The sequence below is a fragment of the Erinaceus europaeus genome, chromosome 7 (genome assembly GCF_950295315.1).
Source record: "Erinaceus europaeus chromosome 7, mEriEur2.1, whole genome shotgun sequence".
NCBI classification, from domain to species: Eukaryota; Metazoa; Chordata; class Mammalia; order Eulipotyphla; family Erinaceidae; genus Erinaceus; species Erinaceus europaeus.
In genome coordinates, this window is record NC_080168.1 from 107,178,981 (window position 1) to 107,206,297 (window position 27,317).

Genomic DNA, 27,317 nt, shown 5'->3' on the forward strand with positions numbered 1-27,317 from the left:
TATTCTTTATCCCTCTGGGAATATGAACCAAAGAACTTTATGGGGAATAGTAGGTGGGAGGTTTGACTTCTATAATTCCTTCTATGTATCAACCACTGGACATGGTCATTGACAGGTCAGTCAATACCCCAACCCATCTCTATCTTTCCCTAGTGGCATAGGGCTTTGTGGAGGTGGGGTTCCAGGACACATTGGTGAGGTCATCTGCCCAGGGAAGTCAGGTTGACATCATGGTAGCATCTACAACTTGGTGGCTGAAAAAATTAAAATATAAAGCATAACAATTTGTTTAATAATCAGGAACCTAACAGCAAGGGTATAACAAATGAATTTTGGGGTTTTCATGTTGGAAGAAGCTAGGGAATCTATTTTAGGTATATTCCAAGTGACCCATGACTTTTCTTATTTTTGCCTGGGCTTGACAGCTAACATGCAGGTGGGCTTATAATATTGTTTGGGAAGATGGTGTCAGAGTTGAGAATAGGATTAGAAAGCTGGATCAGGGCAGAGAGAAACCCCCAAATATGAGAAAGGTATATAAATCCGCCAACTATATACCCTATCAAGCTGATCTGGGACCCATATTCAGCACAGGATCCTGTGTAATCTCTGCATCCCTATATGTCTGAGCTCACTATTCCATGGTCATAGATAGGAATATTCTAGGCTGCACTCATTTCAGGACCTGCCTTCTTTAGTAGTAGAATATTTTGACCCAGCCTCCCCTCAAAGAGTGGAGCAGACCCTACCATTGTCGTTCTACATTGAGGGCTTATGATGTTGTTCTTGATGGAGATAACCAGTGATGGTGGAAGGAGGGATCTGTTAGAGGTCTGAGCCCTTCATATCTATAATGGAAATCCCAGGATTCCCTGACTAGGGCCAGAACTGTAGGAGTTAAGGCCCCTCTATATGAACATGCCTCTGACCACCAGGAAGTGAGGGGCCACTTGCTGGGCCAACAGCCTCAGGAGCCCAAATGTGGGTTCTTGTCCTCACTGGGAACTGTTCAGAAGACACTACAACTGATCTGATCTGTCTGGAAATCATGCATTATGGCAATTCTTTTACTTTCAAATAAAAGTGTAATTATCCACACTGTGCTTGGAATAGCAGTCATTTGGAGTCGTGGCAAGTGGCTCATCAGAAAAAGCATCTGGTAACTTCAGAAACCAAGAGAAGTGAGTGGAGTGACTGAGGAGGAAAGGTGCAGGGAATGAGATCACAAATTCTGCTATGAAGTGGGAGTCAAGTGTTTCCTTTGCATCCTTTATTCAATGACCAGAGGTCACAGATTTAGTCAAGGATGGACTCACAGGTGAGGCCTCTCAGGGACAGGAAGGGTCCCAGAATGTCCCTGGGAACACTTCCCTCTATTCCACAGCCACCTCTGTGTCACCCTTTCTCTGGCCATTCCTTCAACATCTTCACCTGCCACACTGTGTCTGGCCCCATTTCCCCAGCCAAAGTTCTCTCTGTGAGCATCATGAGTGAAAACCACAGTCTTTTCTTTTTATGGAATACCAGTGTGCACTTACTGTGTGCTCCCCTAAAATTCCCTTTCTCACCAGTTCTTCCTACAGTCCTGAAGATATGTCTTCTTATTGTATAGATACTTACTTCAAGAACATAGGGGAATCACAGAGGAAGCCATGCAGATAGTAGACTGATTCCTGAGTGGGACCACATTTAATAGAGTGCAGAGACATGTCTCTGTGTCTTTTCTTTCAACCGTCAATTAGAAGAATAAGGATTATAGGCTCTTTATGAGTACACTGCATAAAAATAATATCATTGTTTTTGAAGAGAAAGCCTGAGATCAGATATGGTGATGCCATCCATTCTCAAACCCACAGTGAGCTGATGATCAGACACAGATCTCTACAGGCTGCCTAAGTGACCAGCTTTCCTGATAGGGCATATGATCTCACTGCAGTGCACATGGGAATTTCACCTTTAATAAAAGAGCTCCTGGATTTCATATCTTTTGCAATGTGTACAAGGTGCAGATGTATTAAATTAACTACAAAAAATAAAGAATTGACAAACAGATGGTTTATAATTTACAGGTCTATGTGTCTTCAGGAGGTTTGGACTGGGCCCAAGTGTCATCTCACCCCAGCATATTTTGCAACTATCAGTACTTGGGGTCCAGGCAAAGTTCATTCTGGATGGGTCCTGACTTCAAATGGGATCTAAGACCCATTTCAGCTTGACAGCATGCCCACTTTCTAAAGACTAGCATCCAAGCCACTGAAAGAAGTCCATTGTAATCCTAGTCAAGGCCTCAACTGGATTTTTTAAAATTTTTATTTATAAAAAAGAAACATTGACAAAAAGCATAGGATAAGAAAGGCACAACTCCACACAATTCCAATTCAGCTTTCTGGTCCTTTTTCTAGCCATGACATCATTTCCCCAGACAATAACTTAGACCCACCTGCATATCAGATGTCAGAATCAGGAAAAAGGGAGAAAGAAAGAAAGAAAGAGAGAAAAGAAGAAAGAAAGAAAGAAAGAAAGAAAGAAAGAAAGAAAGAAAGAAAGAAAGAACTAGTATAGTCATAGGCTCTTTGGAATATAACTAAAATAGGACTACTAATTATCAACCATTTTGTTTTGTTTTGTTTTGTTTTGTTTTGTTTGCCTCCAGGGTTATCACTGGGGCTTGGTGCCTGCACTACAAATCCACTGTTCCTGGAGATTATTTCTTCCCCTTTTGTTGCCCTTGTTGTTTATCATTGCTGTTATCATTATTGTTGGTAGTAGTATTGTTGTTATTGTTGTTGAATAGGGCAGACAGAAATGGAGAGGATAGGAAGACAGAAGTGGAGAGAAAGATAGACACCTAGAGACCTGTTTCACTGCCTGTGAAGTGACCCCCCCCTGCAGGTGGGGAGCCAGGATCTTGAATCGGGATCCTTACGCTGGTCCTAGCGTGTTTGCTTAACCTGCTGTGCCACTGCCTGTCGCCTTGGTTTTTTTTTTAAAAAAAAACTCTCCTCCACTCTCCACTTCCTTCCATATTTCTCCCCTGATTCAGGGAAGCAGGTTCAGTGGTGGAGCAGAACAGGGCTGAGAGCACATACATGGGAGTATAACTGTCCTCACTCCTTTGCTGTTCTGTCCCTTCCGAAGATCACACAGTCACTGACTCCTGTTGGTCATCATTTCTCCTTTGGCTAATTGTGCTCCTGTTTGTATCTGTGTCATCACGCCAGGTTCCCCAGCATTGCTTAATGCTGTGGTCTATTTTCATAATCATTGTTTTGTCTGAGACCTGCCCTGCCTGCAGGGCATTGGTTTAATCCCCATTGGTTTAATCTCCACTGGTTTAATCCCCACTGGTTCGCACTCTTTTTCCACTCCTCCCCCTTATCCTACGTACTTCCTTTTCCACCCTACCACTTCCTTCCTGGAAAGTATAAATGCAGATTCTTTTCTCAATAAACATCGGATTGTTTTCCCGCTCAGCCATGAGTTCCTAGTCGTCTCTCTCCAGCCTGCAAAGCTAGTCCAGCAGACTCCCTCTTCCAAATAATCATTCCCTCAACACTAGACCTTGGGACCCTAAATACAGTTGTGTCTCACTATCTTGGGAGCCCCACAACATGAAGTGGCAGCTGCATAGTGGAGGACTGGAAACCTATTGCACAATTAACCCACACTCCCTGAGTTGACAGCTCCCACTTTCTGTTTCATCTGCCTTCTCCTCCACTGAGTCCACCCTGAGTAGAGGTGGGTATGGTTGGGGAGATGGCAGAGCACTGACTGGGATTCTATGAAGAAACTTCAGGATTTCACAAAAGGAAGAATGATCTGATCTGATGGTGCATGACTTTACCTCCCATATGCAGCCCTGGTGCTTTGGAGAGGCTCCTCCCAAAACAAGTGGGAAGGTCAGTATCTAAAAGTAAATAGAGATTTAAAGGCATATCCACCAAGGACTCTACTGGAGCATGATTTGCTGGGGCTTTCACGCTTCCAGGTGAGTTAGTGCCAGCTCAGGCTCTGTGCCCTAAGCCCCTGACAGCCCCACTCACACCCCAGGCCTTCATATGCATCCTAGAATCACAAAAGTGAAGCTCAGGTCTGGGAACTTGGAGATTCAGCTGCAGCACCTGTCTTTTAGGATTCAGGAGTTGTGGGTACTGAGGAAGACTTTACACCTGCATCTGGTAGAGAAACTCTAACTACCTCAGCAGGTTTGGTGACTGGATGGATATATGTTGCATGTCTTCTTGTCCCAACATGTTGCCAAGACTTCTCTGACTCCCTCTGCTGTTAGCAGATGCAGGTAGGAGGTGCCAGGAGTGGCACAGTGAACAGGTACACTTTGAATATCAGGACCATCTTTGCTACAAGCTGAGGCTTCCACCGGCAGGCCAGCAGGAGTGGTGGTAGTTCCTGATCTGTGTTCAGCTCCTGCAGAGAAAGGTACAGTACAGGATGGGTTGTGCTTCTGTTTATGTGTCTGTCTCTGGGAAGTTGCAGTCTGGTGTCTTGAGTCTGGTGTCTGGTGGAGGAGCTCAACTTCTCCAGAACTTCTCCTTAGTCCCTGTAATCAGTGAACAAGTGGACATGAGGGTGATACCAGAGATGGGAAATAAATTCTGGATCTTCCCCCCTTTTTCTCCCCCCCATTTTGAAATGGTCCCTTTTCACATGAGTCACTTATGTGCACTTAGGTGTTCTCAGGTTATTTCCTCATGTACTCAGTCTTCTGGAGGTGTGGGGGTAGACCTCCTCCTCCCTACAATCATCAGAAGAACAGAACTGTTGGAGTGCTATGAAGTCCAACTTTATAGGACCCAGAGAGAAAAGAGGAAAAAGGACGGGGCATTTGAATGTAGTAATAGATGTATGTGTGATTTGGAAAGGAAAAGAAGATCAGACCATAGGAAAAAAATGGGCAAATTTATTTAAAAATACACAGTTATAAAAATAATAGGCAACCCACACCAACCCTGGATCCATACTCCCAGAGAGCTATAGAATGGGAAGGCTATCAGGGGAGGGGATGGGATATGGAGATTGGATTATGGGAATTATGCAGAATTGTACCCCTCTTATCCTATGGTTTTGTTAATGTCTCCTTTCTTAAATAAAAATAAATAAATAGATAAAAATGAAAAAATAATAATAGATAAGATGTATCTGCAACTTTGCAAGAAGTAATGTAGCTTACATTGAAGGGAATAGAGATACAGAACTCTGGTGTTAATGATGTGGAATAGTACTCCTATTATCCAGTAATCTTATGAATCAATATTAAATCATTAAGGAGAGAGAGAAAACAGAACTGTTGTTCTTCTCCTAAATCCATTCTTGCTTTCACAGTGTAAACAGTAATAGGATGGAATAGTATAGACACTACTAAGCATGTAGCTGCTGTGCATGGTGGCCCTGGTGGGCCTGTACCACCTCGTGCGCTGGCACCGACAGAGGCAGGTAGTGAGCCAGCTGTGAGACAAGTACGTCTTCATCACGGGCTGTGACTCGGGCTTCGGCAACCTGCTGGCCAGGCAGCTGGACCTGCGAGGCTTGAGGGTGCTGGCGGCATGTCTGACAGAGAAGGGGGCTGAGCAGCTGAGGGACCAGACTTCAGACAGGCTGGAGACGGTCATCCTGGATGTCACCAAGTCAGAGAGCATTGCTGAGGCCACCCAGTGGGTAACAGAATGCACAGGGGACAGAGGAAACACCCGGCCTTCTCAATCCTGTTTCTTTCTGAGAGAAGACCCCATATCTGCTGTCCTGAGGAGATTCTTATTTATTTCAGGACTTGAACTCACACTAGATTTCCTCACTTCACCAGCTCACCAGCCTGGGCTTCTTTGCTCTGCCTTATGGAGCTACATGTTTGATAGCATTTGCCTTGTTAGAGTCCCTTCTCTGCTGTGACCTATTCTTTCAGTTAACCTCTGTGTGGCCAATTCCTATGTCTGATGAGGTAGGACACCCCTGCATGAGAGCCTGGAGGCTATTGGGTACCCATGGGCAGAAAGAACTGCAAATGTCTGCTCTCTTCAGCACTTTCCTTATCTACTAATGTAGAATATAGACACACATATGTCTGTTCTCTGCTGTCATATCACAACACTGTTTATTCAGTTAGCACTGAATAATAATAGCCTCTCAGAGAAACAGGCTGGGAGTATGGATCAACCTATCAACGCCCATGTTCAGCAGGGAAGCAATTACAGAAGCCAGACCTTCCATCTTTTACACCCCATAGTGACCCTGGGTCCATACTCACAGAGGGCTAAAGAATAGGAAAGCTATCAGGGGAGGGGATGGGATATGGAGTTCTGGTGGTGGGAATTGTACCCCTCTTATCCTATGGCCTTGTCAGTATTTCCATTTTATAAATAAGTAAATAAATAAATGCTTCTCAGGACTTTTTACGTTCTATCATTCCTTTTCTCTACTCCTCTTCCTCTCCCCCTCCTCCTCTTCTTTCTCCTTCTCCTCATCATCCTTTTCTCCCTTCTCCTCCTTGATTCAACATAAGCATGTCCAGGCCAAGGGCTAAACAGAAAGACAATAAGCAGAACTAGAAGTAGAATAGTTAAATGACAAAGCTACATCCATTATATTTAGTCTCAAGGAGCCCTGGATGAAGGCTAAGAGATACCACTCTACTCCAGTTACTCCTTTTCCTCCTCCTTCCTTCATAGCTCCCTCTCATCCTGTTACCCACTGCTGAACTGCTGAGCACTCAAGATTGCAAGTGTCCAGTGACTCTTGAAATGTAGAGACATTTGTAACACCACAGGAGGACAGGGCTGTATGACAGCCCCAGACATCAGCCTGCTGTGTGGCAGCAGCAGCCCCAGGGCCTGTACCCCCTTCCCTGTGTTCTCCCCATGCCTCCAGGCAACCTCTACTTCACTTTCACTAGGCAGAGTGGGGATCATAGTTATCACTCTCTCAGTACTTACCACTGTGTTGCTTTCTTGTCTCCATTGTGCCCGGGACCATGGGGCCTGGTAAAGAACACTACCATTTCAATGCCTTCAGCACCCAATGAGTGGCTGAGCAGGCAGGATTTCATGAGGATGACTGAGGTGACCCTAGTCTGCTGCCCCTGGTGAGGAAAACAAAAGTCTGTGTGATCAGTGTCTCCAGAATTAGGGACAGACTGTCTCTCTTTGGTGGAGGCTACAGAATCTCAATAGATGCAGAGAAAGCCTTTGACAAAGTCCAGTACCCATTCATGCTCAAAACACTATAAAAAATGGAAATAAATGGAAAATTACTCAAAATAGTGGAGTCCATATACAGCAAACTTACAGCCAACATCATATTCAATGGACAGAAGTTGAAAGCATTCCCCCTAAGATCAGGGATTGTTGGTATGCTTCTAATTCTGCTTCTAAAAACCCCTTCTGTTTCATTTGGTTTAATCCCCCCTGCTTAACACTGTATTCTATTTACATAACCATTGTTAACTAAGCACCACCCTCCCTCCAGGGCATTGGTGGTTCAGTGGTAGAATTCTCGCCTGCTCTGCCCCCTCTTCTTGTCACACCCTGATTTTCACCAGTCACTTTTCTCTCCACCCTCTCTACATCACATCCTGTTTGCACTCTACTTGGCAAGTATATTAGTTTTAGTTTAGCTTAGCTTGGCTTAGATTGTGCTGCGTTCTACATGAATAAAGAAATACTGCGTACAGAACCAGAAAAGACCTAGAATTGCCAAAACAATCTTGAGAAAAAAGAACAGAACCGGAGGCATCACACTCCCAGATTTCAAACTGTATTATAGGGCCATTGTCATCAAAACTGCTTGGTACTGGAACATGAACAGACACACTGACCAGTGGAATAGAATTGAGAACCCAGAAATGAGGCCCCATACCTATGGACATCTAATCTTTGACAAAGGGGCCCCAGACTATTACATGGGGAAAGCAGAGTCTCTTCAACAAATGGTGTTGGAAACAATGGGTTGAAACATGCAGAAGAATGAAACTGAATCACTGTATTTCACCAAATACAAAAGTAAATTCCAAATGGATCAAGGACTTGGATGTTAGACCACAAACTATCAGATACTTAGAGGAAAATATTGGCAGAACTTTTTTCAGCATAAATTTTAAAGACATTTTCAATGAAACGAATCCAATTACAAGGAAGACTAAGGCAAGTATAAACCTATGGGACTACATCAAATTAAAAAGCTTCTTCACAGCAAAAGAAACCACTACCCAAACCAAGAGACCCCTCACAGAATGGGAGAAGATCTTTACATGCCATACATCAGATAAGAGTTTAATAATCAACATATATAAAGAGCTTGCCAGACTCAACAACAAGACAACAAATAACCCCATCCAAAAATGGGGGGAGGACTTGGACAGAATATTCACCACAGAAGAGATCCAAAAGGCCGAGAAACACATGAAAAAATGCTCCAAGTCTCTGATTGTCAGAGAAATGCAAATCAAGACAACAATGAGATATCACTTCACTCCTGTGAGAATGTCATACATCAGAAAAGGTAACAGCAGCAAATGTTGGAGAGGGTGTGGGGTCAAAGGAACCCTCCTGCACTGCTGGTGGGAATGTCAATTGGTCCAACCTCTGTGGAGAACAGTCTGGAGAACTCTCAGAAGGCTAGAAATGGACCTACCCTATGACCCTGCAATTCCCCTCCTGGGGATATATCCTAAGGAACTCAACACATCCATCCAAAAAGATCTGTGTACACATATGTTCTTGGCAGCACAATTTGTAATAGCCAAAACCTAGAAGCAACCCAGGTGTCCAACAACAGATGAGTGGCTGAGCAAGTTGTGGTATATATACACAATGGAATACTACTCAGCTGTAAAAAATGGTGACTTCATTGTTTTCAGCCAATCTTGGATGGACCTTGAAAAAATCATGTTGAGTGAAATAAGTCAGAAACAGAAGGATGAATATGGGATGATCTCACTCTCAGGCCGAAGTTGAAAAACAAGATTAGAAAAGAAAACACAAGTCGAACCTGAAATGAAATTGGAGTATTACACCAAAGTAAAAGACTCTGGGGTGGGTGGGTGGGGAGAATACAGGTCCATGATAGATGATGAATGACATAGTGGGGGTTGTATTGTTAAGTGGGAATCTGGGGAATGTTATGTATGTACAAACTATTGTATTTACTGTTGAATGTAAAACATTAATTCCCCAATAAAGAAATAAATTATTAAAAAAAGAAAGAAAGAAAGAAAGAAAGAAAGAAAGAAAGAAAGAAAGAAAGAGAGAAAGAAATGCTGCGTACAGCTCAACCATGAGTCCCGGGTCGTCTGTCTCCGCTCGAGAAGCCAGCCCAACAAGGGACTAGACAGTGCTATCCATTATCACCATTACTTTCAACATAGTATTGGAAGTTCTTGCCATAGCAATCAGGCAAGAAAAAAAGAATCAAAGGAATACAGATCGGAAGGGAAGAAGTTAAACTCTCACTATTTGCAGATGATATGATAGTATACAAAGAAAGACCTAAAGAGGGAGTCGGGCTGTAGTGCAGCGGGCTAAGCGCAGGTGGCGCAAAGCACAAAGACCGGCATAAGGATCCCGGTTCGAACCCCAGCTCCCCACCTGCAGGGGAGTCGCTTCACAGGCGGTGAAGCAGGTCTGCAGGTGTCTGTCTTTCTCTCCTCCTCTCTGTCTTCCCCTCCCTCTCTCCATTTCTCTCTGTCCTATCCAACAATGACAACAACAATAATAACTACAACAATAAAACAATAAAGGCAACAAAAGGGAATAAATAAAATTTAAAAAAAAAGAAAGACCTAAAGAATCCAGCAGAAAGCTACTGAAAATCATTAGGCAATAAAGCAAGATAACAGGCTACAAAATCAATGTACAAAAATTAATGGCATTTCTGTATGCAAACACTAAGTTCAAAAAAGAGGTTATCCAGAAATCACTCCCATTCACAGTGACAACAAAATCAATAAAATATCTAAGAACTAAACCTGACCAAAGAAGTGAAAGACTTGTATACTAAAAACTATGAGTCACTATTCAATAGAAAATGATACCAAGAAATGGAAAGACATCCCATGCTCATGGATTGGAAGAATTAATATCATCAAAATGAGTATTCTCCCCAGAGCCATATACAAATTTAATGTGATATCCATCGAAGTTCCACCAAGCTTCTTTAAGAGAATAGAATAAAAATTACAATCATTTATCTGGAACCAGAAAACACCTAGAATCACCAAAAAAATCTTGAGGAAAAGAAACAAAACTGGAGGCATTACACTCCCAGATCTCAAACTATATTATAAGTCCATCATCATCAAAACAGCCTTGTACTAAAACAAAAATAGGTACACAGACCAGTGGAATAGAAACTAAACCCCCACATCTGTGAACATCTAATTTTTTATAAAAGGGTCCAAATATTAAATGAAAGAAGGAGACTCTCTTCAATAAATGGTTCTGGGAAAACTGGGTTGAAAAATGCAGAAGAATGAAACTGAACCACTTTAGCTCACCAGAAACAAAAGTCAACTCCAAATGGATCAAAGACCTGGATGTTAGAGCAGAAACTATCAAATACTTCGAGGAAAACATTGGTGGAACACTTTCCCACCTAATCCTCAAGGACCTCTTTGATGAGACAAATTATTTTGTGTTCCCATTATGTGATTTTCTGTGAAAGCACTAAGGCAGTAGGTAATAGAGCCCTAACCAGAACCAGATGGCAGCCACAGAAGTAGGAGGCTTGCTGGAACCAGACAAACTGTATACAAGTTAACTGAAGCAGGCACAAACTAAACTGAAAACTGCTTGAACCTGACGTGGGCAGAACTGCCATAGGCTGAGCCAGGAGTGGGATGAACCTGACAGTCACCACAGATGCTGCTGGCCTACAGCTGATGACTATGGCAGAATAGTGACCACAGAGGCAGTATTAGCAGAAGGAGCCAAAAATACAGATGACCATAGTATGTGACCTTGGCCAATTGGTCTGGATCAAGGCAAGCAACAAATTTTACCTTGGTTATAACTCTTTCTGTATTCTCCCTACCTGGATTCTGGGCTTTTTTGTTGTTAGTTTGTGTGAGTTCAAAACTAGTTTCCATGACAGTTTTTTGAGGTATTCTGTAGTTTTTGTTGTGGTGGTGGCACTATAAGTAGCAAACAGAGGCTGCTAATCTGTCACCACCTTGGCCAGAAGTCCCTAACAGGATTCCTACTGAGAAGTTCAGAGCACTTCCTAGGAACACTCTGATCTACTCCAGTGGAAAGGTGTCTTACTTTTGCTCCTCAGGGTTTCTGCAGAGGCCATTATCAAGACTGAATGGAGGGGAGTCGGGCTGTAGAGCAGCGGGTTAAGCGCAGGTGGCGCAAAGCACAAGGACCGGCATAAGGATCCGGGTTCGAACCCCAGCTCCCCACCTGCAGGGGAGTCGCTTCACAGGCGGTGAAGCAGGTCTGCAGGTGTCTATCTTTCTCTCCTCCTCTCTTTCTTCCCCTCCTCTCTCCATTTCTCTCTGTCCTATCCAACAACGACAACAACAATAATAGCTACAACAATAAAACAACAAGGGCAACAAAAGGGAATAAATAAATAAAATAATTATTTTTTTTAAAAAAATTTTTTAAAAAAAGACTGAATGGATTGCACCAAAGTAAAAGTCTCTGGTGGGGGAGGTTCAAGTCCCGGAACTTGATGGAGGAAGACCTAGTGGGGGTTGAATTGTTACATAGAAAACTGGAAAATGTTACACATGTACAAACTATTGTATTTTACTGTTGACTGTAAACCATTAATCCTCCAATAAAGAAATTTAAAAAATAAAAAAGACTGAATGGGAGATTAACCTTCATCTATAGAGACTGGCCAAGAGGGCAGGTGTAGATAGCATAATGGTTATGCAAAGAGACTGTCATGCCTGAGACTCTGAAGTCCCAGTTTCAATTCCCTGCACCACCATTAGCCAGAGCTGAGCAGTGCTCTGATAGAGAGAGAGAGGAGGTGGGATTGGCCAAGACAGGTCCACCCCAGTTCCTCTGGAGAATGTGTTGTTGTGGCCCTTGAGTTTCCAAGTAAGTGAGTGTCAGCCCAGGCTCTATGATAGCTTCTGTCTTCTGGGTCCCTGTCACTGTTCCCCTACTCAGTGCTCTGAGCTCCTCGAAGTCCCACTCACACACCCAGATTCACATATATGAATTTTAGGCGTTGGAGTTGAGAGAAACCTAACAACAGGTCCCTGTAATTTATGATTCAAGAAATTTATAGTCAATGAGAAAAATTCTACACTTTCTTTGCTGAAGAAATTCTGACTAACCTTTAACAGGGTGCGTTTCCTTCTCTCCTAGTTCCCAGGAGTTTCCAGGGCTCCCCGTCTCCCCTCCCTCCCTCCCTCCCTCCTTCCCTCTGCTCAGCTGTTAAGAGGAGGAAATGTTGGCAGCCACACATCAGAGATATCTGGATTCTCAAGCCCAGATGTGCCCTTTGTCGAGGCCTCCACAATGAGGGCATACTTCCAGGGTGCAATCAGCTAGTAGAGATCATGTACACAACCACAGGTAGAGTCTGCACTACTTCATTTTATAGTCTGCTTGAATAAATCCAGGCTCAGGGTTAGGCGGTGGAACACCCAGTTAAGTGCATATAGTACTCTGCACAAGGAGTCATGCAAGGACCTAGGTTTGAGCCCCAGCTCCCCACCTGCAGTGAAGCAGGTCTGCAGGTGTCTATCTTTCTCTTTCCCTACATCCTCTTCCCCTCTCATTTTCTCTGTCCTGTTAAATAAAATGAAAGAGAGAGAAAAAGAAAAACAGCCACTAGGAGCAGTGGATTCGTAGTGCCAACACTGAGCCCCAGTGACTAGAGGCAAAAATAAATAAATAAATAAATCCAGGTAACTTTGAACTCTGGAGTATGTGAGGAAAGCTCACTTTGACCTGGGGCATCTCGTGTACTCCAGTCCCTGTAATGAGTAAGGTGACAGTGAGGGTGACTTTAGACCTAGGAAATGATTCTCTGTCACTGCCTTACTCTCCATGCCCTGCCCCCCACCCCTTTCTGAAATAGTTCCCTCTCACATGAAGGCCCCAACGAAAAGGTGCTTTGAGGTCTAGGCCCTTACGTTCTCTGTCTCCTAAGAGGGCCACTCTTCCTCCTTTGCATCATCACCCTGACAGAACAGACCTACTGTCTTGTCCTTCCCCTTGGGTTTATCCCTCCCCCTCACATTCAGATTCAAGTCATTCTTTTCTGCCTGGTGTATCAGTCTGTGAGATCTGCGTGTAGAGGTGTGGTTGGCAGGGGAAGCTTCAGTACAGAGCAAAGACCTTGGAGGTATGTCATGTGACTGGGGACAGGCTCCCTACATGGAGAAAACCACTGTGAAACCTGCTGCGTGAGAGTCCTAGTAGCCTCCCAACCACTCAAAGAAACGTCTAGATTGCCTGTGACTCCCCGTCTTTCCCTTCCCTTTAGTGCCTGTAATTTTACTTCCTCCTCTTCCTGCACTTCCTCTTCCTCTTCAGACATTTCTGTCTTCAAACCCTCCTCCCCAGAACTACTGTCACAGGAGAAACTTCACACACAATGCCTTCTCTTTCTAATCACTGAAGGGTGAAAATAACATGGTTGTCTCAGGGGAAGTTTGTGTGCTGGCCAGACATTGGCCTCAGCTCAAGGAGTCAGTTTGTAAATTTGTTTTATAATTCCCCACAGATTGCTTGAGGGCAGGAAGACCATAGTCCAAGATGTTGGCACAAACTCTTGCAGGTGCAGTTTGACCTGGAATTAGAGCATAAATTATATGTGTTCATCTTGGTGAGTCAGCTATGTAGTTAGATTGCAGAGATTGCACAGAATAAGAGGAGCAAGGATATTTGACAGTAATTATTTTCCTCCTAAGACTAGGGGTTATTTGGACTCTTGCAAGTAGTTAGAGAAGTAAACTGGGAAGAGGAGAAAGAAAGCTCCAGGAAGACTGATAAAGAGGGACATTGACAACTGTGCACCAAGGAGCCTTGAGAAAGACTGCAGGTGCAGAGCTCCTGGTTGAGGTACTGAGTCTGTTTTCTGACCGCAGGCTGTCATCTCCTGTGAAGCATGTGGCTGCTGTGCATGGTGGCCCTGGTGGGCCTGTACCACCTCGTGCGCTGGCACCGAGAGAGGCAGGTGGTGAGCCAGCTGCGAGACAAGTACGTCTTCATCACGGGCTGTGACTCGGGCTTCGGCAACCTGCTGGCCAGGCAGCTGGACCTGCGAGGCTTGAGGGTGCTGGCGGCATGTCTGACGGAGAAGGGGGCTGAGCAGCTGAGGGACCAGACTTCAGACAGGCTGGAGACGGTCATCCTGGATGTCACCAAGTCAGAGAGCATCGCTGAGGCCACCCAGTGGGTGAAGGAGCTTGTAGGGGACAGAGGTAACACCTGGCCTTCTCCAGCCTGTTTCTCTTAGGGTGGGAGTTGGGGTGGGGGCTTCTGTGTCTTATATCATGAAGAGATTCTCATGTGTTTTAGGATTTGAAGTCATTCTAGCCTTCCTCAACTCTCCATCTCACCAGCCTGAGTCTCTTCTTTTTCCATTGTCCCCACCTCTAAACACAGGATTCTGTAGTGTAGGGGAGCATTGACTCTGATGAAAGTCCTTTTTCCAGAATTCCTATTTCTCCATTAACTCATGAATGTCAAATGTTTATACCTTGTGGAGCTGCCTTCTGCATATGGGTACAGGAGATTTAGTAGATTATGTGGATGGCCCTGGGGATAGGGAAGAACTAGGTTTGGGCTGTTGTTCCAGCATGTTCTGTGCCTGCTAATGATTCAAAATTATGTCACCAGGTAATGAATATCCTCATTTTCCTCCTTTTCTATTTTCTTTAGTGGGACTAGGGCTTCTTGCTTGCACTCCTTCTGGCCACTATTTATATTTTTAATCTTTTTAAATTTATTTTTATTAATTATTTAATAGGATGAATAGAAATATAAATTAACATAGTTCCCACCATCATAGGTGTATGTCCCTACACCCACTCCCCTACAAATGAGCTAAAAATCTATCCCCCACCCACCCACAGAGTCGTACTTTCATGCAATATTCCGAAGCCATTATAGTGGGTTATTACTATAGTGGGTCACATGATTGTAAGCTTACAGTGTATAGTTCCCCACCAGACTCACCACCAAAGTTCATGTCCCCACCCTTCCACCTCCCAAAGATAACCACCATATTCTTCATACGTCTTAGACAGTTTGCATGCTTCTGGGGTTTTGTTTGCTTGCTTATTTGTTTGTTTGCTTGCTTGCAAGGTCGTATGTATCAGTTCTCTAGATTCCACATATGAATGAATCCACCTGATAGTTGCCTTTCATCTCTATACTTATTTCACTAAGACTAATCACCCTCCAGATCCAGCATTTTGCCCCAAAGGACACAATATCATCTTACTTACTGCATAATAGTATTCCATGGAATATATATCCCGTAACTATTTAGCCATTCATCTGTTGATGGCCATTTAGGCTGCTTCCAGTCTTTAGCCACTCTGAATAATGCATCTATGAACACGAGAGTACATATGTTCTTTTAGATAAGTGTTTGTGTGTCCTTTGAGTAAATGCCTAAGAATGATATTGCCAAGTCATAAGGTAAATCCACTATTTTGTTGACTGTCCATACTGTCTTCTAAAGGGGTTGAACCAGTTTGCATTCCCACCAGCAGTGCAGAAGGGCCCATTTTTCTCCACAACCTCGCCAACACCTGTCGTTTCCTATTTTGTTAATGGTTGGCCATTCTCACAGGTACAAAATGGAATCTCATATGGTTTAGATTTTCATTTCTCTAATGGCAAGTGAAGTGGAACATTTCATGTGTCTATGGGTCATGTGTATCTCTTCTTTCAAAAACTGCCCACCAATGTGTCCTGGAGCTCCGCTTCCCCAGAACCCTTCCCCACTAGGGAAAGAGAGAGATAGGCTGGGAGTATGGATGGACCTGTCAGTACCCATGTTCAATGAGGAAGCAATTACAGAAACAAGACCTTCCACCTTCTGCATCCCTCAGTGACCTTGGGTCCATACTCCCAGAGGGTTAAAGAATAGGAAAGCTGTCAGGGGAGGGGATGGGATACAGAGTTCTGGTGGTGGGAATTGTGTGGAGTTGTACCCCTCTTATCCTATGGCTTAGTCAATGTTTCCTTTTTATAAATAAAAAATTTAATGAAAAGTAAGAAAGAAAAGAAGAAAGAAAGAAAGAAAGAAAGGAAGGAAGGAAGGAAGGAAGGAAGGAAGAAAGAAAGAAAGAAAGAAAGAAAGAAAGAAAGAAAGAAAGAAAGAAAGGGAAGGAGTCAGACCATAGTGCAGCAGGTTAAGCGCACATGTCGCAAAGCGCAAGGACCAGTATAAGGATCCTGGTTCCAGCCCCCAGCTCCCCACCTTAGGGGGGTTGCTTCACAAAGGGTGAAGCAGGTCTGCAGGTGTCTATCTTTCTCTCCCCTCTCTGTCTTCCCCACCTCTCTCCATTTCTCTCTGTCCTATCTAACAATAACAACAATAATAATAACCACAACAAGAGCAACAAAAGGGAAAAAATAGCCTCCAGGAACAGTGGATTCATGGTGCAGGCACGAGCCCCAGCAATAACCCTGGAGGGAAAGAAAGAAAGAAAGAAAGAAAGAAAGAAAGAAAGAAAGAAAGGAAGAAAACTGCTTAATCAGTTCTTTTGGCCACTTTTCAAAAGAAAGACAGACAGACACCATAGATAAAAACTGTCAATAAATAAATTTTTAAAAAGATATAGCAAAAAAAAAGAAAGGAATGGAGTAAGAAAGAAAGAAAGAAAGAAAGAAAGAAAGAAAGAAAGAAAGAAAGAAAGAAAGAAAGTTATCTCTGATAACATAGAATTTCCCCCCTGGAACCTAGGTCACTCTCGGGGCAAAGCACTTTCTGTACAATGTGGGCTATCTCTCTGGCCCTGATAGCACCCATTTTTTAAAATGACAACACTGAAATATCAGGGGTAGAGTAAAGGAGCTTACACCCTACACTCTTCAAAGAGCCTTTTTTTTCCCAACTACCATTTATCTCTCCCTCCCCATCTCCTTCTCTCCCTCAAAGCCTGCCTACTACCCACTGCCTAGCTGCTGAGCATTTAGTGTAGCAGATGTCCAGGGACTCTGAAATGTAGGGACATTTATAAAGCACAGGAAGACCAGGCTGTGTGTCTGTAGCAGCTCCAGGGCCTGACCCTCTTCCTATGCTCTCCCCACACCCCAGGCGACATCAGCGTCATCCTCACTAGGGAGGGTATTTGGGACCATTGGCTGTGACCTCTCTCAGAACACACACTGTCTTGCTCTCACCTCCATGTACCCAGGATTGTGGGGCCTGGTGAACAACGCTGGCGTCTCAATGCCCACAGCACCCAATGAGTGGCTGGCCAGACAGGACTTCATGAAGATTATCGACGTAAACCTGTTGGGGGTGATTGAGGTGACCCTGAGCCTGCTGCCCCTGCTGAGGAAGGCTAAGGGCCGTGTGGTCAATGTCTCCAGTGTCTTGGGCAGAATAGCCATCTTTGGTGGAGGCTACAGCATCTCCAAGTACGGAGTGGAGGCCTTCTCAGACACACTCAGGTATGGCCTTAACGGAAACCACCAGATCTTCATGTGTCTCTACTTCCAGAGATTGTTTACCAAGGGAGCATTACACTATACCCACATTTCTTCCTTCTGGACCCCTCTCTCACTTCGTGTTATAAACACTGAGAGGTAAACTTCTCATTTCTGGGAGTTAGACAATGCCCCAGATATACAGAGTTTAATTCATCACACTCATGCCCAGGCTAAGGGTCAAACTGAGATAGCAAGGAAACAGAAGGGATTGGGATGCCCATGATGATATTCTCAGACATGATCCCCATGATATTCTGCCTCAGGAAGCCCTGGATAAGGGCATAGAGATTCTACTCTACTCCGCTCAAACTCAAGGCACATTGAGGGCACCATTAGTAAATGTGGAAGCAATCTGTTTGTTCCCTGGCCTAAAGCTCTGACAACTGAGAGGGGTTGATGCATAAATGGTGTGGCCATCCTTCACAAAGTTTGTGGCCATGTGAACCATGGGACATCACAGCCAGATGAATTAGGAGAGGTTCAAAGAGACTACAGAGCTGAGGACAAGGGTCAGAACCTGGGGACTAGACAACTTGACAGAATAGAGTAGAAAGCACTTCACAGAGTCCATTGTCAGTGGAGTAAAGGTAATGCTTGGTGGCCTATGCTTACTGGATAACTGGGGTAAAGATTAGCTCTGACCTGCTGGTGATAGGCCATGGCCTTGGTTGGTGGGCTCCGGAGGCTGCAACACCAGATGGACTAAAGCCTTTAAAGCTGTTGGTGGTGGGACTGAGCAAAGACAGTTCAGCAGGGGAGCTGCTGGAAATGAGCCTTAGACTCTGTTGATTGGGAGGCAGGAGATGGCTGTGAATGTGGGTCATGAGATTCAGATGAGCACTCCTTAGGAGACAGTTACAATGACACAGGTGACAGATGACCATAGAGATGACCTATACAGGAGAAAGTGGGGAGGAAATGAGGCACAGAAATTAAATGGACAGGGGAGTCGAGCAGTAGCACAGCGGGTTAAGCGCAGGTGGCACGAAGCGCAAGGACCAGAGTAAGGATCCCGATTTGAGCCCCTGGCTCCCCACCTGCAGGGGAGTCACTTCACAAGCGGTGAAGCAGGTCTGCAGGTGTCTATCTTTCTCTCCCCCTGTCTGTCTTCCCCTCCTCTCTCCATTTCTCTCTGTCCTATCCAACAACAACGACATCAATAACAACAATAACTACAACAATAAAACAATAAGGGCAACAAAGGGAATAAATAAATATAAAAAAGAAGTAAGCTAGGAGAAGAAAAAATAAGAAAGAAAATAAATGGACAGATCAAGGTGGGGGTAAGACACGGGGAGGAGGAGAGAGCAGTCAGTGTTGCCTGCAGCAGAAGAGGCAGAGTTCAGGGTGTGTGTGTGTGAGTGTGTGTGAGTGTGTGTGAGTGTGTGTGTTATTTTGAAAAATGTGCCGTGCTGGTCATATTCACAGTCTTCTCCCCAAGACTCTGCACTTTGATGCCCCTTACTTTCTAGTGTAATCCGCTTCGATCTTGCTTTAGTATTTTATAGTTTTCATTAATTCGTTTCCTATATGTGTTTTTCCCTACCATGTCTCCTGTCACGGACCCCTTTGTCTTGTTTGCAGGAGGGAGATATCCACCTTTGGAGTGAAGGTGACTATGATTGAGCCTGGTTACTTCAAGACTCCTTTGACCAGTTCTGAGAATCTATCTGAGAACTTCAGGAAGGCCTGGGAAAAGGCCCGACCAGAGGTCAAGGATGTCTATGGGGAGAAGTTCTTAAATTCTTGTAAGTGATAGCGGGCTGGTGGAGGGAAGCAAAGCACTTTCTGAAAGTCTGTGTCCATCATTACTGCTTTGTGCTGTCTCAGGTCCATGTGCAGGTCTGACTCAGCGCACAGGATAAGGTGGAAGGACAGTCAGATACATATCCGTATGTCCTGGACCTGGACCACTGTCTCATCTGAGACCATTTTGTAGGAACACAGGGTAACCAGAGATGCTTACCAGGGGGGTAAGCAGACCCCCCTGTCTTGTGACAAGCTAGAGCTAGGACAGCTGCTTTCTTTTTTCTCTCCTTCTTTCTCTTATCAAATATATCTGTTCATTTTTTCATTTTAATTGAGACCAAAAAAATTGAGAGAAAAGGAGAGAGAAAGAGAGACATCTGTAACACCGCTTCAACATTCATGAAGCTCCCCCCCTGCAGGTGGGAACCAGGGGCTTGAACCCTAGTCCTTGTGCGGTGATGTGTGCTCGACCCGGCGCGAGCAGCTGCTTTCAAGTGCTTAGGCTGGTGCAGTTTTGAAGTACCCAGTTAGTAAAGAGAAGAAATAAAACTACCAGATGATTTCCCTCATATGAGGAATCTAGAGATCTGATTTACATGAACTTGCCAAAAGAAATCCTAACTAAACAAATGCAAACAAACTCTTTCTAAGACTTTGGAGAACTATAGTGGCTATCTTTGAGACGTGGTAGGGTGGGGATCCAGAACTTTGTTGGTGGGTGTGGTGTGGAACTATACATTGTAATTTTAAAATCTTGTAACCAATTATTAATGACAAATAAAATTTTAAAAATAAAATAAAAATAAAGCACCCCGTTTATACAGTGCACATGCTCCCAGAAATAGTCAGAAATTCTTATTGTGCTGTTTATGCTGAGTAATATTTGGGACACACTCAACTGTAACTCATGGCAGTGCTATGGATTGATTTTGGGTGGGCTCAGGAAATCACAGAAATGTGTTACTTTGCGTTGATCCTGGGTGAAGATTGACAACTGAGGCTATATTGGATGGTTTGTCTCTTTGAACAGGCATAAAGACCATTAATCAGCAGGCAAAATATTATAATGAGGATCTGTCCTTGGTGACAGACTGCATGGAACATGCCCTGACCTCCTGTTACCCCCGCACACGATACTCAGCTGGCTGGGACGCCAAGTTCATATACCTGCCCCTGAGTTATATGCCCACCTTTCTGGTGGATACCATGGCCTCCTGGAGATACCCAAGGCCTGCCAAGGCCCTGTAACCAAAGTCAAGGTGCAGTATAAGGTAATATGGGTGCTGTGTGAGGGAGGGTATATGCCACAAGCGGAGAGAAATAGGTGGAAGGAGGTGTGGCCATGTGTCTACGAGAACCCATATATTTTCCCATCTTCCTTCCTCAGGTTCTTCTGGGACATTTCATGGGATTCTAGAAGTATTAAGAACAATGAAACAAATTTCAGTACTGAAGAAGAGGGATCCTCCACATACCTATCCTGATTTAGAGCACACTAAAGGATTTGACTTCAAGACCCTGCCTCCCTAGGGAATCTCACTGTGGAGGGTGTGAGCTGCTGGAGGGGCTCAGCTCTACTTGCGCTATTATGTTCACCTCCTCCTCTGTTATATTCCCTGGAATCTTTTTCCTTTTTACAAGAGGGAAATGACCTGAGATACTTAAATCCCCTCCCTGGGATCAGGTGCCTTTGAGAGTTTTGGTGGGTAGAAGCTACCATCCACCTGACTATCAGCCTCCAGTGACAAGCTGAGCTTGGCTATATGGGTTGTCCTAGAGGGTCATTGGCTGTGGACACAGCAGCCAGTGTTTAATTTTAAATCATGGGTTTCTATAATTGTTTTTGTCTGAAATAAAATTGATAACATCAACTTGGACAATTGATGGTGACCATGACTTTGAGGAATGGAGTTAGCTGTGGGTCTATGAGAGGAAGAATGAGATACCTACACAAAGGTGAAGGGAAGAATCACATGATATGGAGAGGGAGTTGGCTGGGGGGTATTGATTAGGGATGTCACCTCCTCCTCTCCCACAGATACAAAAACAGTCTTTCCTTCCCAGAATTAGCCATCACCTAGGGTCAAAGAGTCAAATCAAGGATGAACACACAAGACAAGAAGCTGAGGACTTAGAGACAGAGGCCCTTCCCTAGGGCCTCATCTTCTCCCACCAACAAACTTTCTGTCCCTCTCTTTAGAATTCCCACCCTCCATACTCTGCACCTCCAGCACCTTAGCCCACATAGCTTCCTCAGATTCTACCATTGTAGACCCAAATCTTTCACTTTCTATTAACATTAACTGAGCATCTCCTGTCTGGTGTTTGGATTTCTTTAATCCCGTGTTACCTGAGGCCCTGACTCACTGTTTCCATGTTCTGGTGATGTTTTGAGTATAAATTCCACAGGGGAAGGATTGTCAGTAAGTGACTCATATTCCCAGCTAGTTAAGTTGAATTGGCGTGTGCCTTACCAGGCATGCAAGTTTTTCTTCCTCGGTGTAAAATTGAGCTGTGGAGATTTTAGTGGAAGCACACAGACAGTAATATTGGCCTTCTTCATGACACAGAAAGCCAGACTAGACATTGTGTGTGGTGTTAATCATTCTCAAACCTATGCCCTTGTTGAAAGGCAAAGGGCTATGTTAGAATTACAAAAGTTTCCAGTTATGACATCATCTCCCCAGACAATAACTAGGATCCACCTGCATATCAGATTTCAGGCTCAGGGGAAAAAGAAAAAAAAACTAGTATAGCCACAAGCCCTTTGGAACATAACTAAAATATGCCTACTAACTATCTACAAAATGGAGGCCCCCCCAACGCTTCATCTACACTATTCCAGCCTCTAGGTTTGTGACTAATCAACTATTTGTTTGGCTTTGTATGTTAACTCTCTTTTTAGCCACCAGGTTCCAGATGCTAGCCTGATGCCAACCAGACTTCCCTGGACTGACAACCCCACCAATGTGTCATGGAGCTCCACTTCCCCAGAGCCCCACCCCACTAGGGAAAGAAAGAGACAGGCTGGGAGTATGGATCGACCTATCAACGCCCATGTTTATCGAGGAAGCAATTACAGAAGCCATACCTTCAACCTTCTGCATCCCACAATGACCCTGGGTCCATACTCTCAGAGGGGTAAAGAATAGGAAAGCTGTGGTCTGGGAGGTGGCACAGTGGCTAAAGTATTAGACTCTCAAACATGAGGTCCTGAGTTCAATCCCCAGCAGCACGTGTACCAGAGTGATGCCTGGTTCTTTCTCTCTCTCTCTCTTATCTTTCTCATTAATAAATTAATAAAATCTGAAAAAAAAATTTTTTTTAAGACTAGGAAAGCTATCAGTGGAGGGGATGGTATACAGAGTTCTGGTGGTGGGAATTGTGTGGACTTGTACCCCTCTTATCCTATGGTTTTGTCAATGTTTCCTTTTATAAATAAAAAAAGAAAGAAAAAGACTAGATAGTTGTGTTGAAATCAGCTTATACCTGTGAGATCCAATTATTAAATATTCAGTATTCTTTTTTCAAAAAAAAAAAAAGAATTACAGAAGTTATAGGGTCGGGTGAGAGTTAAGTGCACATGGCGCAAAGCTCAAGGACCGGTGTAAGGATCTCGGTTCTGTTAGAGGTAGTAGTTTTTAAAGTTCTTTTTATACAATAGTTTTAGAAGCTCTTTTTTAGTTTAGTTTCTTATAGTGTGAGATGGGAAATTCCTTGCCCTTTCCCCCTGACCACAGGACTTAATCAGTAAACCACAAGCTGTTTACCAAGACCCTGCATGCAGGCGAGGCTTATCAGGACCTTTGCACAAGGAAACTGTTTACCAGAAGGTTACAGCGGATGACAGGGGGATGTGGTGACCATACTCTGGCTAAGTTTTATTGGTTGTGTGATTTTGCAGTGTTTAAAATTAGCCCGCGCTTTGCTTTGAATGGACCCCGCTTCCTGCCTGGTTTGAAATGATTGGATTCCGCGTTTTCTATAGCATATTATTGGATATAGGTTGATAAGGTGATGTGTTCCCCCCTCCCTGAGTGTATTCTGAAATCCTATAAATTGTGTGGTTTGAGCCTTGTTCAGGGTCGAGCCTGGTGGACTGCTGTCAGTCACCTCTCGACCCGGATTCGAATTCGTGAATAAACATCTTTGCTTTCTTGCAGTGGATGGTGGTTTGATTTTTGCTCGCTAACAGGTTCAAGCCCCCAGCTCTCCACCTTCAGGGGGGTCACTTCACAGGCAGTGAAGCAGGTCTTCAGGTGCCTATATTTCTCTCCTTCTCACTGTCTTCCGCTCCTCTCTCAATTTCTCTCTGTCCTATCCAACAACAATAAACAAGGGTAACAAAAGGGAAAAAACAGCCTCCAGGAGCAGTGGATTTGTAGTGAGGCACCATGCCCCAACAATAACCCTGGAGGCAAAAATAAATAAATAAATAAAATTTTAAAAATTAAATTTAAAAAGTGCAGAAGTTACCAGGAAGAGTCTCAAAGTGCTCAGACTCCTTCAAAGCTTTGATGTCAACAACTCAGATCAATCTACCTTCTCCCAGGAAAATGTTAACTAAAAGCTTCAAGCTTAGTCTGTCTCTATATAGTTACATTTTATACACACAGAGATCCAGGCATAACAAATGAACAGAAACAAACTAAAGAATCGATGCAGTTGGGGACTGGGTAGTGGTGCACCCAGTTAAGTATACATAATACTAAGCCTAGGGACTCAAGCAAGGATCTGGGTGTAAGCCCCCTCTCCCCACCTGCAAGGGGCCCATTTTATGAGCAGTAAAGTAGGTCTGCAAGTGTCTCTGTCTCTTTCCCTACCTATCCCTCCTCTCTCAATTTCTCTCTGTCCTATCCAAAAAAATGGGGTTGGAGGGAATGGCCATCAGGAGCAGTGGATTCATAGCGCTGGCACCAAACCCTAACAATTACCTAGGAGGCAATAAAATAAAATAAGAATCAATGCAGTGGTTCTCCCAAGGTTACAGATATGGGTTGACTTATTTCTATATCTATCTGTATATATATCTCACTTTTCTGTGGTCCTGCCTTCTCTTCCTATATATTTCTTTAATTTAATTTTATTTATTTATTTAACCAGAGCAGTGTTCAGCTCTGGTTTATGGTGATGCAGGGGATTGAATCTGAGACTTTGAAGCCTCAGGAGTAAGAGTCTGTTTGCATAACCATTATGCTATGTACCCCTGTCCTTCCTTTTTAAGTAACACCTAAACCTACACCTATTACTATTTCCAAATGTCTTTCCTTTTTCCTCTTCTCTCTCCTGGTCCTGATGGAATTGGAATTCAGAGCCCTCTGGCTCTAACATTTCTCCCTCTCTGGGAGTATGGACCAAAATTCTTTGTGGGATGCAGAAGCTGGGAGTTCTAGCTTCTATAATTGCTTCTCCACTGGACATGGATGTTGAAAGGTTGATCCAGACACCCAGCCTGTTTCTATTTTTCCCTAGTGGATAGGGCTCTGGAGAGGTGAAGTTTCCATCATCCCCATGCCCAGTGCTCACTTAGTTGGGATGCCAAGCTCATCTACCTGCCCATGAGCCATATACCCACCTTTCTGGTGGATGTCATCACTTCCTATAGCTTCTCTAGGCCTTCCAAGGCTCTATAGCCCAGGAATGAGGTGCATATAGCAGGAAGGGTGGGCACTGCGAGGGATGGGAGGTCTGGGGCAAGAAAGTAGAGTAGAGGGAGGGGCTCTCATACAACCAGAGGAACTCATATACCCGTCTTCCTCACCTTCTCCTGAGACATTGCACAGGATTCTGGGGAAATCAGGAATAATTTATCAGATTTATGGCTCAGCAGCAAGCATCCAAGAGCACACATTTGTGCCCTATTTCTTGAGTAATTTCATGGCCCTCCTGCTTCCCCAAGCACCCCTACATGGAGGATGTGAGCAGCTGCTTCCCTCACCTCCCAGCCTATGCTTTGGTTCTGGGAAGGATTAGAAATGGATAAAAGTGCTTGGTGGGAGTGATGTCCCCACTGCACTGTGGACAGAGACAAAGGAGAGAAGGTGATGACCCACTGTGACCCAGCAGCCTCAGTTGCTGTGTCACAGGAAGCTCTCCTCTGAGAGTGTTCTACATTCCTGGCCCTGCAGGATGTACCTAATAAGGGGTCTACAGGAAGTCAGTGGACACACTAAACAATTGTGTGTGAAATGTATTATTATAATATTAATGCAGTTGTGGCCGAGTGGTTAAGGTGATGGACTAGAAATGTGTTATTAAGGCATCTAAAATATAAAGAAGGCTTTGTTGTCTGAGACAAGACACCTGAGGCAAAAAAAAAAAAAGTCATCTCTCTTCCCATGGAGAAGGCCACCAAAGCATAAATGTTTGGTGACCAGAAGAAAGAAGAAAAAGGCTAAAAAATGAAAAGTTATATAGTCCACCTGACAAATAGAAAAAATAAGAATTTTTTTAGAAGAATTTATTTATTCATGAGATAGATAGGAGGAGAGAGAGAGACCCAGACATCACTGGTACATGTGCTGCCAGTAATTAAACTTGGGAGCTCATGGTTAAGAATCCAGTGTAATATCTACTGTGCCACCTCCCAGACCATAAGAATAAAAATTCTTCTAAAAATCCATGTGAAAAAAATCCAAAACAAAGTATAAGATCTCAAGAAAGTCTCAAGAAGCTTGCTGTTCATTTTATACATTGCTACAATTGTATTAAATTATTCAGATAAACCCCTACCCTGAAAAAATTAGAACATAATTTTTTTTCAGGGAGGAGATCATGGGTCATAGCTGAGAATAGTCACAATTATTAGTAGTTTTTATAACATTTATTAGTTGCATAACATTTATTAGTTTTATAACATTTATTTTTTATAACATATATAACAATTATTAGTAGTTTTTTTTTTTTTCTTTATTGCTGGGCTGGGTGCCTGCACCATGAATCCACCGCTCCTGGAGGCCATTTTTTTTTCCCCCTTTTGTTGCCCTTGTTGTAGCTTCGTTGTGGCTATTATTATTGCCCTTGTTGACGTAATTCGTTGTTGGATAGGACAGAGAGAAATGGAGAGAGGAGGGGAAGACAAAGAAGGGGAGAGAAAGATAGACACCTGCAGACCTGCTTCACCGCCTGTGAAGCGACTCCCCTGCAGGTGGGGAGCCGGGGGCTCGAACCAGGATCCTTACGGCCGGTCCCTGCGCTTTGCGCCACATGCGCTTAACCCACTGCGCCACCGCCCGACCCCCAATTATTAGTAGTTTTATAACATTTTCGTGAACTTTATACTTAAATGTGTTAAAAAGACTATTAGCTGTCAAGAAGAATGAGGGATGCATTTTCAAAAACTAGATACTGTCCCTTTAAAGATGTTTTGGAATGCAGACACTAATCTACCAGAAAGCTTCAGAAGAATTCATTTGTAGTTTGGGCTCCATTTCCCCTTTGTGTTCCCAGCCATCTGCTGTTTTGCTCTCAACACCTTCAAACTCCAAGTTCCGGTCCAGCAGGGAAGCTGGTCCACCCTTGAGAGTGGGCTGCACTGTCAACCCTGTCAGGAGAGTGGTCTAGGAACTCTTAATCTCCTCACCCTCAGATCATAAAGTAGTTTCTCTGACTAAAGCTTCACTTTTATTTACTTATTTATTTTTAAAATATTTTTTATCTCTTAATGGAGCAGGGGGTAGGGATAGAGAGCAACACTCTGCCATGTACTGTGTTGGGAATGCACATGAGACCTAACTTTGCAAATCCTGTGGGCCATCCCTGCACCACCTCCTGGGCCACACACTATGTGAGAGGACTCAGATTCAAGCCCCATCCACCATATGGGAACACCATGCAGTAGGGAAACTTCACAGGCAGTAGTGTCTCTCTTCATCTCCCTGTTTCTTTCTCTCTGTCATTCACCTTCTATCTTGGGGATGA

General features: G+C 43.9%; 1 protein-coding gene across 7 annotated transcripts; it reads left to right on the top strand.

The window, feature by feature from the left end:
• Window positions 1-2,990: 2,990 nt before the first annotated feature.
• Window positions 2,991-21,268, top strand: LOC103124258 (retinol dehydrogenase 16-like). 7 transcript variants are annotated; one of them, XM_060195124.1, is made up of 5 exons: window positions 2,991-4,437; window positions 14,063-14,398; window positions 17,351-17,609; window positions 19,233-19,396; window positions 20,428-20,667. In XM_060195124.1, exons 2-5 carry the CDS (start codon window positions 14,083-14,085, stop codon window positions 20,643-20,645), a joined length of 957 nt encoding a protein of 318 aa, XP_060051107.1. In that variant the 5' UTR covers window positions 2,991-4,437; window positions 14,063-14,082; the 3' UTR covers window positions 20,646-20,667. The 7 variants fall into 7 exon arrangements, with proteins under 7 accessions (XP_060051107.1, XP_016048861.1, XP_016048862.1 ...); XM_016193375.2 differs by lacking the exon at window positions 2,991-4,437 and adding an exon at window positions 12,401-12,542; XM_016193376.2 differs by lacking the exon at window positions 2,991-4,437 and adding an exon at window positions 20,785-20,919 and having other exon boundaries at window positions 13,712-14,398; window positions 20,428-20,656.
• Window positions 21,269-27,317: the final 6,049 nt, after the last annotated feature.

Coding starts and splice junctions, on each gene's coding strand:
- LOC103124258 (XM_060195124.1), top strand. CDS start 14,083: ATGTGGCTGCTGTGCATGGTGGCCCTGGTGGGCCTGTACCACCTCGTG. Junction 14,399..17,350: donor GGAGCTTGTAGGGGACAGAG/GTAACACCTGGC, acceptor CCATGTACCCAG/GATTGTGGGGCCTGGTGAAC. Junction 19,397..20,427: donor GGAGAAGTTCTTAAATTCTT/GTAAGTGATAGC, acceptor CTCTTTGAACAG/GCATAAAGACCATTAATCAG.